The 18538-nt window shown below is 35.9% G+C and overlaps 1 protein-coding gene across 5 annotated transcripts in view; it reads left to right on the forward strand.

Annotated features, from left to right (window-relative positions):
- Positions 1 to 18538, forward strand: part of SNTG1 (syntrophin gamma 1) — a 318906-nt gene that overhangs the window by 153817 nt on the left and 146551 nt on the right. For 3 of the 5 annotated variants that reach the window (XM_088174809.1, XM_014881643.2, XM_088174814.1), the window contains exons 2-3: positions 6369 to 6423; positions 16954 to 17088. In XM_088174809.1, coding sequence (XP_088030935.1) covers positions 6397 to 6423; positions 16954 to 17088 — 162 coding nt within the window. In that variant the 5' untranslated portion in view covers positions 6369 to 6396. Of the gene's footprint in view, positions 1 to 6368; positions 6424 to 16953; positions 17089 to 18538 lie in introns of those variants that run through there. The other 2 variants (XM_088174817.1, XM_088174822.1) reach the window with 1 other exon arrangement.

Consider the following 18538-nt stretch of genomic DNA (forward strand, 5'->3'; position numbering starts at 1 on the left):
CTTCTAAATAGAAAGCAAACTCTAAATAACAATATGAAAATATGCACTGAAAGATAAATTATGCTAGTTGTTTTAGTGGGCTACTGTGCTTTCTGTTGCAATCTCAATGGGAAGGACTGATAAGGTCTAGTGCCATTATAAATGTGTTGCATTACCAACTTATGTATCACAATAGACAGGTTTTTTTTTATTTTGTGACTATAAAATAGGAATATTCTTTTCAATTGTAGGAATAGCTTGATAAAACAGACTGAAAAAGTTTTGACCTTAGTCAACTAATTTGAGTCCCATTAAAATAAGGAAAAATCATAATCAAATAATGGTTTGGTTATGGGATTTAATTTTTTTTTTTTTTTTTTTGTCCTGGGTCAGTTAAAAAGGACTTATTCCTATTGTTTTCACTGAAGATTCTGAATTTCTCTGAGAACGGACTTTGTCATTTCTTTGTTATTCTTACCTTGTTAGTTCAAGCTCTATCAAGACATACTGGCATTTGTGATTCAAACTGTATAAAATGAGCAGAGATTATATCTATTGGAAAATCCTGGCTTGTATTTTCCATGGTAGGTGGTAAAAATTTTAGTCAATTGAAAAGAATGGAAATATGAGCTTCTTTATACTCATGTTAACTGGGCATAAGGCACATTCATATTTTAATTCGATAATCTGTAATAAGTCTGAAATCATGCCCTTTCTTCATTTAATCTGGTTTCAATTTTCATTATTCATTGCATATTATTATTTTGATTTTTCCTAAGCAGGCTATATAAACTTTTAAACTCTCACTGTATTTTTTTCATCAAGAACTGCAATTAACTCTGGGCATGACATATGTTTATATGTGCAGGTATTAATAGATTTGTTAGGTGTTTATAAAGGATCTAAAAATCTCAAATACTTCTCAAGTGTTTACAACCATTAATTTATTTTCTAACCTCCTTTAGGACACTGATGCAATACTTTTGGCTTGTTTCTCTTAACTGAAATGAAAAGATGCAGTATAATGTGGAAAGTCTCGGTGAACTATTGGCATTAGGCATAATGCCAGGGGCATGAAATTTACATTTGAGTGTGAAACAATTGCCTTGGCAGAGGAGTGCCAGTATGTCTTCCATATGAAAATTTTGTGTCAAGAGATAATGGGGGGAAAATCCAGACTGCAGTGCCAAATATTCAGAGAAGAACTTCTCTTTATCTCTAACAAAGGGCACTGTTATTTGGGCAAAACTCAGAAATTATCTAAATCATGTCATGGTTCATGCGGCCTCCAGAGCAGTGAAGAATAAGAAGACATTTAGTACAAGCTTGGGCTCTGACATGTGCACTATCCCCTTTGAAATGATGTACATAATTATATTTAGACACATCTACTGAATCACGAAAGGGTAACATTATAAAAGCGAGAAACCAGACAAAAGATTTATTTTTCTTTTCCTAACAGCATTCCAGACTTTGACCCAGAGCCAAACTTTCATGCTCCAGTTTGCCATAGTGAGTTTCACATAAAGGCAGTGACAGCCCATTGCCATTTAATATCACTGTCTTCAGATTACTCTCCTCTAATACTGCTTTTCTTTCTGAAAGATTGTGTGCTGTGTTGTTCTGTTTCTTTCTTTCTTGTTGTTGTTTTTTGTTTTTTGGTGGTTTTTTTTTGCCATTTGCAATAATTTTCTTTTGCCAAGCCAGAACAGACTGGGTGACTCGTTAGGTCATTTTGTGGGTGTTTTTCTGGGGGCCACAGGGTAATTGTTAATGCAAACAACACTGAATAAACAAACAGAAGCCCAAGATGCATTCATTCAGTTAATACTGCCTTCTGGATAACTGCCTGTGGAAAATTTGTTTTTTATAGAGTGAATCATTAATTTGGCTTGTGTATTGAATAGGCTTGCCACTAAAATAATAAATCATGACTGGCAGATAAATACCATACTTGTTTTAACCAAGGTAAAATGAACAAAACATTAAAAACCATATTAGCTACTAATTGCCAACTTCAATTCTTTTGAAGCATGAGCTATGAGCTGGACACTTTGTTAAGAAGCTTTGTCAGGTAATTATTTTCCTTCCTGCCAAAGAGCTGCACAGGTTTGCTGATTCCAAAGTTCATCTCAGTCCTTGCACTATCAGGCAGATTGAGGTGCATACTGCTTAGGGTCCTTCGGGTTCATAAGCATCCTTCTTCTTACATCAATTTATTAAAACTGTAATTCTGTGCAATGAATATACAGACCTCCCTTCACGTATTGAACTTTGTGAGGAGGTATGAGGAAGTGCCTGAATCTGGAGACTGTCTGCTGCCAACTCGCTGAGAAATTTTTCAGTAAATGAGTCCAATATGTAAATTACTAAAAATCATTATGTTAACTGAACGTAAGTAACTCAGTGGTCAAACAAAATATAATTCAAGTGTGCTGGAAAGCAATAACTGAATGAGGGTTTATTAATCTGCAGTTAATCAACTGTTCGTTTTATTTAGTCTGGTGCCTGCATGCCTCTGACCATTCTTCCAGTACCAAACACCTTGTGGATGGAATGACTATGTGTTCATGGAATTTGGATTTGAAGTAATGTTTCTCTTTTTCCAGAAATATTTTTGTTTCCTGTAAAGCAGAAATGACTAGCTATGCTATATGAAAGGATAATTTCTAAATCTAATTTCCCTATTTATAATAGAGAGAACTTGGAGTTTATTTTTAATTATTGCTAAAAAAAAAGGCCTTGCAGAGTTACAAATATTTATGTGTTTAATTTCCTAACACACAAAAATGAGAGATGATTTTCTTCAGACGCTTTTATAATGTAGGGTCCAAAATATTTTGGCAAGAATGGAGGCAAAAGAACTTCAAAAGGAAAATATCAGTAGTAAACTATTATCATAAGTAGTTGCTGATCTGTGATTTGTGCCTTTGAAATATGGTTTTAGTCTCTTGCTCTATTAGCAGTTCAGACATTTCTCAGACAATAAGAATTTCTTGTGATTTTTCTCCATCGAGTGAGACATATACAAGTGGTGATATATGCTAAATGAATTTGCATTTGATAATGCATAATTTCTCCATGCATTTGTTGTTTGTGCATACAGTATTGTAGTCTTACTTTGCAGCAGTAACCTTAAGAATGAAGTGTTCCTACTATCAGTAGTATTTTATTTGGCTTGTGGTATTTCTTACACTTCACAAAGTGTCTCTTCTTGATGTTGAGAATGCAAGAAATTTTCTTTTTGTTTGCTATCTTATTTCATTATTGTGTACTGGAGTATTCAGTCATGGAAGTACTTTGTGAAATTACATCTATTACACCACTGGAATATGACCTGATTTATTATAAGAAGATCAGAGCATAGCTCAAGTGCTCAGTGCATTATCCTAAATGCAGCTTTGTCTCTGAGGGCTTCCATAGCCTTCATTTTTGCCATTATGTTTTAGCCAATGATTTCCCTTTAGAACACAAATGCCATAAAAATGCTGCTTGGTAAATGTTTTGTCAGTATTGAATAACTGCTGCTTCTGCCAAGGAGGTGTCAAAGCCTCTTCCCAACCTGTCTGTCACACGCTGTTCCTTTTGCATGCATCAGCAGAGGTGAGCTCAATAGGTCTGATAACTCAGTTTTGGAGGAGATGCAGATTTGCAAGTCAAGCTGAAAGCATGGCAAGTAACTTTTCAAAGCTTGCTTGTTTACATATCTTTGATTGCAGTGGTTCCCAGCCCCTTTAGAGAAAGGCACACTGCTTTTAGAGCCTTTACTTCTCTTTGAGTGATACGTGCTGTTCATGCCTCTCTCTGTGCCTGCAAACCAAAACCAGGCTCTGTCCTGGAGCTGTTTCCTCTGTACCTGCTCAATTCAAAGCCACAGGCAGCTCCTTTCTCACATTCTGAAGCACAGTTTGTCCCAGAGCAACCTAATGGTGGGGAGGGGCAAAAAAAAAAAAAAATCAAATATTCAGGCCAGAGGAAGCTCCTATGAGAGCTGAAAGTTGCTCGGGTAAAAGTGGCTTTGATTTGGAGATGGGGTTGCAGAGATTAGCCAGAAGCTTATCAAGGTATCTGTAAGCAATGAGTTTCGCCGTTTATCATTTTACAAATGTTTTATTTTTTGCAATTACTTAGGTTTATATTTTGTGCCTTTTTTCATGTATTACAGGAAGAGACAATTAGTAATCATTGGGGCTTTTACCAGCATAAGATATAACATTTCTGCATGATGCATGATAGGTATTCCTGTAATTTAATTATCTGGAGTGTTTATTTGGGGTATAAATGCTGGAAACAATGACATTTCTGAGATGATTTATGGAGTACTGCACTTTGTAATCAAACCTTCTGTGTGCTGTTTGTAAAATATCAAGTGTTATAAAATTGCTGATAGTCGGGAAAAAATCATTGATAATAGGCTTACATTCTCTGTGAAGCTACAGATGAGAATCAGTAGGAAATAGAGGGAAGCAGAAGCAGTGGCAGCTGGATTGCAAAGATTAGTAACTGAGTTGTTGCCTGCCTCAGAAGCACGTAAACTCTCTGCAAGGAATTTTCTTTTGTGTTGAGAATTATGTAGCTCCAGCTTTACAATTTAGACAGTATTTTACTAGTAACAATTCCTTTTTTCTCTGTGATAATACAAATGTATCTGAAATAATAAATAAATGCATTATACCTAAAGGCCAAGAATAAAAAAGGAGTCATACTGAGTTACAGAAATGAACAGGGTTAGACAAGATTTAGATCAAAGGGTAACTAAAAGAGAATTAAAGTAGAATTGTTGTTGCAAAACTTTTATTAATAAAAGGTAGAACATAACACAAAAGAACTTTGGACTGCAGTAGAAATATGTGACCTGCCATATGTAGGGCCCAAGAAAGGAGAGCACTGTGCATTAGTTCAGTTTATTTTTTGAAGATGCATGTTCTTGTAGTTCCAGAAGGCTAAGTCCTCAGAATATTTGGCTAAAGTGAGTAAAGCCTCTTTTCAACTTCAATTTACTCAGCTGAAAAAAGAGTTCATTGAAGACTACAAGGAAACATACTTTGCAAAACAATGGCTGACCTGCCAGAGAGAAAAATCTTTGAAACAGTAATAGTGACTTTGATTTTAAGAGCATTTTTGATAGCAGATTTGCAGATACAGTTTGTTATTGAATCTTGGTGTTTGTATAAAGCTGATAATGAAGGAATGATGATGGGTCCCTTTTAAATTTCTGAATTGTAACCTAGCCATCCCAGGCTATGTCTACTAGAAATTAGTCTGGAGCACAGGCTGTGAACCAGGCAGAGCGTGTGCTGTTCAATCAAACTGCATTCAGGGCAGCAGAATAAATCAAGAGACTTAACAAAAAGATTTTATTATTTGTAAGAGGTTTAATTTTAATTATTGTAAGTAAATTTTTGTACTATGTGAGGAATTTGAAATTTTATTTTAAACTTAGGCTAATGGTGCAAATCTTGTGTTGGAACTTTGAGTACTATACTTATAGAAATAATGGCAGGTACTTTATTAATACAAAATGGCAATAAAATACTTGGAGAGAATTTTGTTACAGAATTGCGTTTTCCAGCTGTTGAATTAAACTGCTGTTTTGCCCGGGACTGTTTTGTGTTTTCTGGAAATGCTTCTGACTGATGCATGGGTATTGCAGACCAGCAGCAGGACACTGTTAGTAGCCTCTGCTAACATCCTGTTCCAGTGGCTTTCATGTAAATAAATGAATGCATAAGTGTGTGTGGCGATGACTATGCTTTAGGTAAAGGCCAGGCAAAGTAATAATCGCAGGATTTGGTGTGACATTTTGCCAGCACTCACGCATATTCCTGGCTTTTCTAACATTTGTTTTTCAACTCATAAATATTTCTGCAAAGTAAGCACACTGTTAAATGACAGCAGCTTCTGTGGAGAGATTAGGTACATTAATAAAACGTGAGACAAAAGCTACTGGTAAGCAATGGTTTTTAATTAGAGGAGAAAAGAAAAAAGTTTTTTAAAAGAGAGGGAGTGTTCTGAAAGGCAACATTTGATTGTCTCTATTTTTGTGACTTTTGAGTATACTCTTACTTATGAAACAGAAATTGAAAAACACAAAAAGAAGGAAATTTATGGCTGCAATAAGAAAACTGTCTGTGAACCTCCTGTGAAAGGGAGGAGGTGGTGGAAGCAGAAGCATTCCTTTGATTATAGTCAAGGAAACCAGGTTGTGTACTTTATAAGAACAGGAACAACTTTTAACATCTTAATCCTGTTGCAACTTTGATCGTTTCTCCTTTTAAGCAGTGGATATAACTGGACCTAGCAAAGAGAACTGCAATTGCTCATCTCAGATAACTTCTATGTTTTGCTATATCTTTTTCATTCTAATGAAGTCTTTCTCTCCATTTTAGACAAATATCACTTGCTGTGTCATAGCACATGGATTTCAGGACCGCCTGTGAAGAGGTAGGATCAGATTTTTTTTTTCAAATAGTAGAATGAAAATCAATGAATTTTTAATCCTTTCTTAATGCAAGATGCTTTTTCCCCACTCTTTTCCCCTTTCTTTTTACTTTCTCTGAAATTTTAGGAATTATATTGTCAAATATAAGTTTTTCAGCTGATCAGTTCATGGTGGCTGATGGCCTTTGTGGTAGAAGATGAAAGAATTTACACAAGTGTATCCATCATTAGATCTCATCTGTTTCCATTTACCTCTTTAGGCACAATGTAGGTGCAGTCAGCTATATGAGCTTTCTTCTTCCTGAATTGTTTATATCTGAAAGCCTGTAAATGAAGAAAAATGCCAATGGAGTCGGGAATCTGTCTGGTGCTGCTCAGCAGAATCAAGGGGAAAGTGTAGAAGTATAGGAGAAAGGTGGGTGGGGGGAAGGGAAGCTGTGAAGATGACCAAAATGAAAAGCAATTTCGTTCAGATTTACTGAGGTAAGAGAGTAATTTTTGCCTAGAATTAGTTTCATGATATCAATGCAAAGTCCCCCTCCACTAGAGATGAGGGGAGTGCTTTCTGTGTTTTATACTAAATTGCCTTAAAGAAAGCAAATAAAATGTATTTGTAGGCATTAGCAAGGGCATCTTATTTACTCAGTGATTGTCTATGAACAATTGTTTTAATGTGATTTTAATGACTTCAGCAATTGAGACATACTGAGAACCATTTACAGCAAATTATGTAATGATGTTAATGCATTATTATAATTTAAAAATCATGACAATTACCTGTACACTGAAAACCACAAACAGCATTTAGGAAGGTAGGACTGGAAACAGGCAAACTGGCTAGAACTTTTAAGTTCTGACCATGATCCCATGAAAAAATAGAAGTGAAGGGATTGGAACAGCACTAAAATCAAGAACTAACTGTAGCTAAAACCAATTGTTACTTGAGAATCAGTTGTAATAAATTAGAGGAGAAGAGAAAATAAGCAGAATAAAGAGCACTAAATCCTGACAGTATTCTGAAAGTAGGAATAAGGTCCAAAAGTAATGTTAAAATGAACCTTGCCTTTGGGAAAGAATACTGTGATGTTTTTCCAGTATGGTGTATATCAGGCTTTAATACCTCAGAAGATGCATGCATGGTGTAATAAATTCTGTAGAGTATATCCCAGATTATTTGCATGGAAGGAAGCATTCTTATTAATTTTGAGGTTTGGCTTTTCAAATGGAATATTTTCAGTTGGAAGGAGCCTGCAATGATCATGTAGTCCCATTTCCTAAGAGCTTCATGGCTGACCAAGAGTTAAAGCATGTTATTAGGGTGTTTTTGTTTTACTATTGTTTCTTTTTGAATACACTTATTCAGGTAAAGAGGATAAGTATTATTTTTGTGTTTTTATTTTCATGCTTTTTGTGGTGTTGTTCTTTAAACTCTATAGACTATTTAGTGGCAATTAACTTCACTCTGTCCAGCAGATGTAATGACAAGAGCAGCCACAGAAGGACAACTTAGTCCTATCTTAGCCTTTACAGTGCAACTACACTGATAGATCTGCTTCATTCTGTGTCTAGTTTCTAATGGGAGCACTGATTTCATATTTAGCTCTTTAAAAATCAGCTGATTTGTGGAGCTTCCGTGGTAGACAAGGGAAGGAGAGGATGATTCCACCCATCCTAAAAAATCTCCATAATCTGGAGACTGAAAAGCAGCTCCTTTAACTAGCATTTAATTAAAATTAAATGAGGTGGATTCAACCCCAGTTTATATGTTTTGTGTAAAATGGGGTTTGTGCCACAGAATCAGTGGTGTCGCTTCTGAGACTATCTCTTTCCTCCCAAAAAGAAGTTAATAAAACACAGATTTTCAGCCTACTTTCATCAAATGCATGTGTCTAAATAAATGATCAGCAGACTTATGCTTGCACATAGTGTAATTTTTAACTAAAACCTTAGGACTATCACTGTAATGCATCATCTGCTTTGATTTTTGTTTGAGGGAAAGTACAGTGAACTAATCTGAAAGCCCAAGAGAGGGGAGGATGCTGCAGCTCCGTATGTCCAAGTCCAGAAGAGTCATGATGGTGAAGATGTATCTCCAGTAGGCATGTGGAGGCAGAACATGCATATACACCACATGTATCCATTTTTTTTTTTTTTTTGTTATGTACATAATGGGCCACATAGATCCAATAACACACGGAGCACTCACAGACAGCACCAACACCCTCATCCTGTTCCCCTCTCTGGCTGAGCAGGATTGAGATCCACTTATTAGAGTATACGTGTATATATCTGTTGTGGGTGCCTCTAGCAGTGGGCTTAGATGGTTTGCCCAGTGTGTGCCCAGCAGCTATCCCTGAATCCCAGTCTAGGTTGAGGTCGGGTCATGGCCAGACAAACACATTTAATAGAAAACTGCATGTGACCAGTCCCCTTTTTCCCACCTTAACTCTCTATTTTCAGGTACTCATTACCCCCCACAAAACACTGAATCCCTTCCCTTGTCTTTGGTTCCTCCCCTGAGCACCCCATAACAGATCCTGTGCAATCCAAAACTGCATTCCATTGTGGAATTGTTCCGTGCTCCCAGGCACTGACCTCTGCTCACTCCAAGAGGTGCTATGGTATTTTCTTACCATAATGGGTTTCACACACAGACACTGGAGCTGAAGCTCCTCTAGGACAGCCCTGGCAGGGGACCCAAACTGAGTGTCCCTTTCTGAGTCCCTAATTTGGGTTCTCACCTGCCCTTGTGGTCCTTTCAGCTTGTGGTACTGGACTTTCAATAGGCTGATGGAACTGGGCAGGATGATATTTGGACTTTAAATCTCATCTATCCAAGTATTAATTAATTGTTTAATGAAATGTTTCACTTGAGGTTAGTATAAGGTGTAATCATCCATTCTGTCAGGTATTTCAAGTCCCAATATATACCTTTCAGCTATAAATTTCAATAAAATTTTCTTCGTACCTTAAAATTTGCCAGATTTGTCACCAGAACTTCATCTGGTACTTGAGCTTCTTACGAAAGTGATGGTAGCAGCTGAGGAAAAGACCATTGTGGCACTACACCCTTAATTAGCTTGTGATTCTGTTGCATTTTGGCACCTCTTTGGCACTAGTTTAGTCACTTCAAGCCATAAGTATTTTGCTGATATTTTATTTATTTCAACTACTGACACAAAAGTTAAAGTAGCTGTTGACCTTGCTCCAGGTTTTTTTGTTTAATTAGTTCTTTAGTCAGTGCATTGAAAACTTTCAGGCTTCTATCCCCTCCATCCTCTATTGTATGAAATTCTCAATCATACTATATATGTGGGAAAAATCTCTGCCATCTTCTATGCCAGAATAGATGAAGTTTTTGTTAATGGCAATAAAAGCTTTTGTGAAGCATCTTGACTATTTGATCTTCCTCTTCCCCTTTTTGTTTCCTTTCACCTGTATATCCTGGTGCTGTAGACACTATGCTGCAGAAGAACTGAGATAGCTCTCCCAAACTGGCAAATGTAACTCAGATTTTTGTTGGTACTTCCATCCTTAGTAATGGCAGTAAATGGCTTGAGCTGAGTTTCAATTAGCATAAAACCGAAATTTTCCACATAGATGCACTGAGGATAAAGTGTATTTTTCATGGTGTCCATGACAAACTAATTTTTTTTTTCCTCAAATGACTTTTTATTCTAATTAACTGCTGCTCTAGTGCACTGGAGGTCTCTGAGGGAACCTTAGTTCTTTCATAGTACTGATGCTTTCATGCATCCCTAATTTCTTCTAGTGTCTACTAATGAGATTTGGTTTGAGATTTCGACACTGAAATGGTATTGTCTCCTTTTAGGTGCCTGCATGTGGACTTGATGCTTAAGTTCCTACAGCAGATCTGATTGGAGCAGTCAGGGTTATTATAATGAGAAGTTAAGCACAGACATGTAGACAGGTAGAGTTTGTTTTCAATCTCAAGTAATTTCTAGGATTCTAATGATTTTCCCCCACAAGCATCTAGTCTTCAGGCTGTGCTGCTTCTCAAGGCATCTTAAAGTAATTTTATTCTGCAAGAAAATAACGTCCATACTAGACAATTCAAATGGTACTACAGCAAGAGATCTTATACACATACACACATTTATTAAGGGAAACTATGTGATATCTGAAGAGGTTATTTTTAATTTTTTTTGTGTATGTGCTTCTCTGCTTGCTATTTCTGGGAGTTTTTTCACTGTTTCATATTTCATTAGTCTGTATTCCATGTTCTTTTCCCTCACTGATCAGCAAATATATCCATTTTGTTGGTTCTTCTATTTAACAATTTCTAAACCATAAGACTATCCAGCTCCTCTTTTACCCTTTATCCCAAGCTTTTTGAACTTTACAAGAGCATAAATCAGAGTCATTGGGTTCTTAAAATGCTCTTCTGTACTCACTTGACCTTATTCTATATTCTGAAAACTATCTCTTGGAAGATAACCTCAGTCTCTGACATAATACTGTCCTCTGCAGTGAAAGTATCCTTCTCTTGAAATTGAAGACTTGGGATGATTATAATACATTAGAATATTTTCCCCATCTTTTTTTAAGTTCCTATTTTCCATGTACTTTATGAGCAATCTGCATAAGCAGCTTTCTTACTTTTTGAAATCTCCTTCTTTACTTCCCCCCCTCCCCCCAATATAGCATCAAACTTATTAAAATCAATACATATCCCATTCATTTTCCTTCTTGCAGTCTATTCATTTGTTTTCACAGTAGTGTTCATTGTTTCTTTGAAGGACTAATTTGAATTGGTAAACTGTTTGTCCTCTTCTTTATGAATTCTACAAGTATTCTTGTAGACTTCACAAGCTTTATAATTTGATATGTGCTGTTATTCAAAGGTGTAATGACCTCTATTTCAACATTCATCTAGTTGTTTGGGGGGCTTTCCTGCAACAAAATGTGTTTTCCACACATATTTATTCCAAGACATATTTAACTTTCTCATTAATTTCTTCCTTAAATATTGTAATGTACTATTATGGTCTGTTTCTAGTCACCTTTATGCCATTTTCTCATTTACACATTTAACACTAAGATGTTGATTTCCTTTGTTTATGAATCGTGTTATTCTAATACCGTGGGTTTCTGGGATTTTTCTTAAATGAAGCTTCAGCTTATGATTTAATCTCAAAGTCACATGATGGAAAATGATTGGTAATTTACAGTATCTGTTTGAATGTCAGGTAATAGGTGAAGTAAATTTGAAGAAATACACAATCTCTCACAATAGCCTTCAATTTTATATTACCTTACCTCTTGGGTTCAACTCCATAGTCACAGTAAGCTCATTGGCAATTCAGGCATCAAAGTGGCATTCTTACAGTGTCAGAAAAATATTTTTTTTTTCTCTGAAAGAGTACCTTAGCTTAGTAAGAAGCTCATATTTATAAGCTATATTTATGTAAATATATATATCTATTTTCCAAATGTTTAATTTGCATTTTGTATTGCAGACTGAAACAAGGACTTTCTCTAAAAGAATTCATTCTTTTAGTAAAATCATTTAGAATACCACAGCCAATACTTATCTGGCAAATATCTGACAAATCAAATTAAAATAAGTTCAAGTCCAAATTCAGAATTTTTCTGCAGTTCTTTCAGACTAGAGTGTACAATTGATATGCAGGAATGAACTTGCTTTCCCTTGGATTGGAAAATGTTGGAATCTGATTGAAGAGTCTCTTGAATGACAAGCTGAACACATCCCTGTGTGTCTGGGCTGCATTCCAGTTTTTGACAATATAAGTGCTTTTCACTTAAGCTTGTAATACCTCCACAGAATGTGTAGCTGGACTGTTTAAAAAAACATCCCATATATGGTTCTGACACATATTCCTGCCTCTTGAATCCATTGCTATTACCTCTTTACATCCAATGCCATTACCTCCTTAAACCTCTGATTCAATTTCCTTTTTTATTATTATACTTACGATTATGAAGCAGTGACAGGCATATCTTCAGATACCCAGAGGTCAGCCTCAGTTCGAATAAGCATCCAAAAGGGTAGATATTAATCTGAAAGACCTAGGTACACATTTAAGGCAGTTTTGTAACCCATTCTCCTTACTGCTGTCATGTTCCTGATAGTAGAAATAAATTTCAGGGCTTAAAACCAAATTGCAGAGGCTTACTTTATTTTAGGATATAACAGTTGAAGTAGAAACTAAAAATCCAGGTCACCTTGCATAGAAAATGTGCTGAGATTCCTCCCCCCCACACCTTTCTTTCTTCCACTTGTTCATGGACTGAACTATTATGGGGTATTTGTTGAAGTCTTCCTGCTGATATGAAATTATGAGGAGCAAAGCTAAATAAATTTTTATTTCTGTAGGGACAAAGACATAGATTAAGTAGCATAAAGCAGAAGATATAGCTATGCCTTTAAAACTAATTATGAGTATTTAAAATTGCCTGAAAGGCTGAGAAACTCTTTGGTAACAAATCATAGGAAATGTTTTAATTTTTTTTTTTTTCCCTTGTCATAAATGACAAGAAAAAACCCCAAAGACATCAAATGAAAAAAAAAAAAAACCAAAAAAAAACCTACAGGAAATCTGCCAGCAGACTTGTATAGGCCAGACAAATTTAAAAAATATTTGTTATGGAATTTCTGCTGGAAATTGACTTCTTAATCAACAGGTAACTTTAATGATGTTTCTCCTGCAGTATTTATTTTGGTATGTGTTTTGCCGGTACTCTGCTGCTAATACAAATGTAGAAATTGTAGTTTTCATGTGTTATTTTCTCTTAAAATAATTTTTTAAATATTTGTGAAAGCCAATTAACAAATGGGGAATGTTTGTTTTGGTATGTAAGAATTTCTAAATTCCTTTTAGGGAAGGAATCTTTAGGCCAAATCTTTTACATACAGCCCCTATGGACAATGTCAGGGCATAATTTTTAAGTGGCCTTTTTTCATTGCCTTGTTGCTAATAATGATCAGAATGTGACCTTATTCTCTAGAAGAGCAGTCTGCCTTAAGGGCTCTACCCACCTAAACTGTTCTCTGATAGTGGCCAGAAGCAGAAAATTCACCACAGACTGGTATGATGAAGCAAAGGGAGATCAGTTTTCATCCCCTCCTGTAATTATATTAGTTCAGGAACTGTAAGCAGTTCCCAGGACATCAGCTCTTGCCACATCAGTGTTCTCACCTAACTCTGCTTAAAACTTTGTCGATTGATATAACAGAGGCAGCCTTGTGTGGGTGCAAAATTCACTGCATCTGTTACTTAGGTACTGCTACCTTCCTTCATCACTGCTTTTGCTTGAAGCCACAGGCTCTTCTCTCATATGGGAACTCTTTTTCACCTCTTTACAATGCTTCCATATGCATTCCTTTACACACCTCCTCCACTTCATAAAAATGTGCAATTTCAATCACTCAGTTTTCTTTCCATCTTTGCAGCACAGGAGCCCAACTCTATAAATAAGGTGATGTTCTTGGTGATTTGGGCTCAGTCAAGGTTTATTGGCTTAACAAAGTGTTATCAGCTGAACTCTGCTTCTCTCTGCATGTTTGCTGTGAGGTGGTGCAGTGTATCACATGTTTGAGCACAAGGCAATGCCTTGCATGGCCCAGAAGTTCAGCCCATGTGCTGTTTGTGTCTTATTGCTGTAAGACAGGAGTGGGGATCACCCCTCTGCCAGTGACATGGGTAAGGTTTGAAGGGAAAAGTTTTCTCACAGAATCACATGGAGTCTCTTAAAAATTGCTATCAGGAGCAAAAGCCAATGTCAGCCACAGCTCTGCACTCCTACACCTCACACACACATGCACATGGCCTAACTCTTCAAATATAAGAGAGGGCAGGGCTATAGGCTAGACAGCTGGTCAGAATAAACCATGTGGGGCCACGTGAATAAAAATGTTGATGTGCACAGCGGTTTGCACGAAAGTAAATACAGGTTGTCTTCCCTAATTTCCAGCTCTGGAAAAAGAGCTCGTATCTTTATTTTACTCAGTTTCTGGAATACTTTGAAGGGGGTGGTTAGAGCAGCAAGAAAGAGGTTTCAACAGACAAAAATGAAACAATTAAATTTCAGTCTTTGTTCTCAAGGTCTTCTTTTGAAGTTACCTAATGAAACTCAACTACATTCTTCTCCTTAACATGGTTGTTAATGCAGCTGTCAGGTAGGAAAGGGAAGGAGGTAGTATAATTGAAGACTTAATTTTGAACTGTATTGTAAACTAGCTTTCATAAAACCCAACAACAGTAAAGTGGTTCATTACATTTTAGACTGTCTGATGTAAATAAGGTCTCTGAGAGTGTGTGATCAATCTTTCCAAGGGCCAAAATATTTTGCTGTTCCCAAGCTTGATTTGCTTGTTCAGGTTGAATAAGCTCTGCTCATGCATTTAGAAACTGACTTGAATTTTAATTTTATTCTAATGTCTAATTGCACCTGCTGTGGTTGCCTCTAATTCCTACAAAGTAGATGCTCAGCTTTTGCAGAAAGACTCTGGAGATTTTATAAGGTATTGACCAAATCAGAAATGTGCAATCAAGTAAGGCAGCATTCCTATACCCAGTGTATGAGAGGCAGAATTTATTCTATTGCCAGTTATGAAGGGAGGGGGAAAGGCATGGTGCAAACTTTGCTGCAGAAGAAAGGCATTTTCTAAGTGTTAGTCCTTTTGTTCGACCATAATTATTTACAATCCACATTGTTCAATTTCCATTATCACTTACTGCTTCCTTAACAACTCCAAGGCCAGAGGAGTTGTGACACACATCTATGTAAAGACATTCCAAGGACAAAACCACTCTTTATTTTAATAATGTAACATTTTATGTATGATATGAGAGAACTTGTCAGTGGTACAGAAAACCTAACTCCTTACGTGATTCATTTATTTTGTTTGTGCATGTTAATCAGCTTCTTTCTTATCCTGTTCACAAACAAAGTAAAAAAGGCACCTTAATATTAGAAAAATGGTGTAGGATGACTGTTGACCAGAAGTTTGACTGACCTCAGTGGGAGTTCAATGCATGAAACTCTTTATTTTTTTCTTCTTCTTACCTAGATTAAAAAGATTAAAAGCAATGTCAGAGCCACTTTCAAAGTCATGGCTGAGTTATACACATTTGCTTCTGGCCTACAAGAAAAAACAATTTCCAAAGTTTGAGTGTTGAGTATGGAGAGAAGTGACAGAACAGTTTGTCAGTGGAGAATATTATATAGTGCTATTTAAAGGTTGTCCTCGACCTCTCCACCTCTTTTAAAGCCTTGTGAGAGAGATTTAAACTTCTTTTTTGCCAGTGGCCTACTGTCAGTTCCATATTTGTGTTTGTTCTCTCCATGCTATGGATGTAAGAGCACATTATGGGAGATCTTCTAAATCCTCTTTTAAACTCTTGTCTGAGAAAGAGCCCTCAGATTCAGCCAGGTCAGCCTTGGCACTTCAAGTTCATAGAAATACTTTTCTTTCCTTGATCTTGTCTTAAGCCGGGTTTTTACAGTTGGTGGATTGAAATCTGACTTCTATGAAGATAGTGAAGGTGTTTTTATTGTCACTGATGAGTTGAAGGTTTTCAATACTTACATGTGAATTTTCTTCTGAGATACATATATGTATATATCTATATCTATGCAAACACATATGCTGCTAAATTACTTGTAAGGCTAAGCTTTTAGGTTATTCGTAAGCAGATTTCTCATATTAAAAGGAAAAAACCAAAAGTGCTACCAGTAGGTATTTTGTCTATTTACAAAGTGTGACAAAGTGCTATTGTCAATGTAACCTTTATAGAAAATTAAATACTGATGGTAGTTTCATGTGCCAGCTTTTTCAGTCCTCACCCTCTCATGTATAATGCCCCAAAAGATAGTACAAATAGGTACTACTGCAATAGTGCTGTAAATTGCTGAAAAATAATTTAATAAATATTGATGAATTCTACAGAATTCCTGATCTTTAGCTATAAATGTAAAATACAGAAATGAAGCAAGAACTGAGTTACTAGAGGGATTAGTCTTGGATTTACTTTCTTATTCTCAGCTCAGCATCCTCATTTGAAAAGGAACATAAAGTTAAATCAATGTTGTATTCACAGACAAAGAATAAATAGCCCACAACCGGGTTCATGTAGCTGTTGATACTCACATCTGGCTAGTTTGGAGGTGTCATGTGTGTTTCTGTGTCAAAAATGATGTAATATGTGGAGCTTTTATTTTGTGTCCAAATGAGATGTCATCATTTAATGAAAAGAGGGAAAATAAGAGCACAGCTGATTTGAAACAATTTGGAAAGAGTTTCAAAAAATCATCACTGGTGAAATAGCACCTTATTATTGCAAAATATGCCTTTACTGTTTACTACTTTAACATTGTTCTCTTTTAGTCTAAATACAGTGATCACTGAAAATAGTTTTGGGTATTTGTTAACATATTTATGATGATTGCACCTGCTTATCAAATATTCTTATTCAAAATGCCACTTCTAACAATTCTAGATGCTTACTGAAAATACTTTTTTTTTTTTCTTTATTCCTTGCTTTGAAGACAAAGACAGGGGTTTGTTTGCTGCAGGATGGTAACCAGGAGCCTTTCAAAGTGCGACTGCACTTAGCCAAAGATATTCTGATGATCCAAGAGCAGGATGTGATCTGTGTGTCTGGTGAGCCTTTCTATTCTGGTGTAAGTAGTTTTTATTTCTTTTTTAAGATGTTCTTTACAAAGAAAAAGTGCTCTGTGTGTGGGTGCATACACGCATCTGTATGCATTTGCTCCCGTGGATTGGTATTTCATTTTATACTGTTAACACTGAGTGTATTTTATTGTTTCTTTTGTGAGTAAATATTAGCAATACTCATCTAAGAAGCAGTGATAAGGCAAGTTATATGCATGACTGCAGCACTGTTTCTCTTCACTCATCCTGGGGTATTGGAGCTGTTGAATGTGGGAGGAATGACATGACAAGTGGTTTTTGCCGAGAGTACAGATACCTCCATGTACTTATGTATCTGAGTATTGTCTTTGGAGTTGGTAAGATACTTATGGCAGGGCTTTGCTGGTAGAGGAGTTGCCTTCTATCCTCTGTTGCTCAGGTTCTTTCCTGTGGTAGCCCAGAACTAGACTTCAGGAATTCTGGGAGAGTTACTAGCTTTAACAGCATATCAAGTTAACAGAGATGGAACAGAGGGATAATAGGCTTTATGTATTACTGTTTTTACATGATGTGTCAGATTTCTTATTTAAATATAATACTGAATTTTGTGCATGAGAAACAACAATTATTTGGAAGATCTATAAAATCCTATGTAGAATAATACTGCAGGGTTTAGAGCTATTGTAAGGCAAAGTTTTTATTAGTGTTAGGTGATAGGTACAAAGATAATAGCAAACATTTATTATTAATTTCTACAGACATTTTTATAGCTACTGTAATTATATTTTGTAGAGATTTTTAAGATTTATATGAAACTATCATAAACATTCTGGTCTCCCTTTGAGCTAAAAAAAAATCATAATAGAATTTCAAGTTAAATCTTGTGAGGCATGGTAGTATGATATCTGTTTATACAAATGTTTTGTTAATGCTGTTATGTCTGTTTTATTATTTAATTGCTGCTGTTGCCACATACTCACATCTCTAAATGCGAGTACAATAAAAAGATACAAAGCACAAATGAAAAATAAATTGGGAGAATGTTAGCAGTGCAAAGAGTGTGAAAGATTAATGAAAGAATGTATCAAATTATCCTTCTCATGATTATGAATATCTCAAGGTGAATCCTTCAGAGCTTTTATCTGAAACAAGAGGAGCACATTGCCTACAGTCTGCATAGTCTGGGTTTATTTACATGATACATCTGACATTAGCTTCTGACTGTTTCATACTGAACAAATGCAGTTTGCTAATACAAGTCTGTATCCTTTATGTGGAATATAAATGTTCCTTTTACCAGGCACCCCTGTTCCTCAATAGACAGGACATCCATCAGCCAGGATAGAAAGAAGTTAGAGTTTAAGCTTAAGCTGTAGTTGTTCAATTAGCAACATAGACTGTGGTGCCATTATTCCACCAACACCATTCTGACATTATTTATTAAAAGATTTTATCACTCAGAAATATGACTTTCATTAT

This window comes from Sturnus vulgaris, chromosome 1, assembly GCF_052056855.1.
Source record: "Sturnus vulgaris isolate bStuVul1 chromosome 1, bStuVul1.hap1, whole genome shotgun sequence".
In the NCBI taxonomy this organism is placed as follows: domain Eukaryota; kingdom Metazoa; phylum Chordata; class Aves; order Passeriformes; family Sturnidae; genus Sturnus; species Sturnus vulgaris.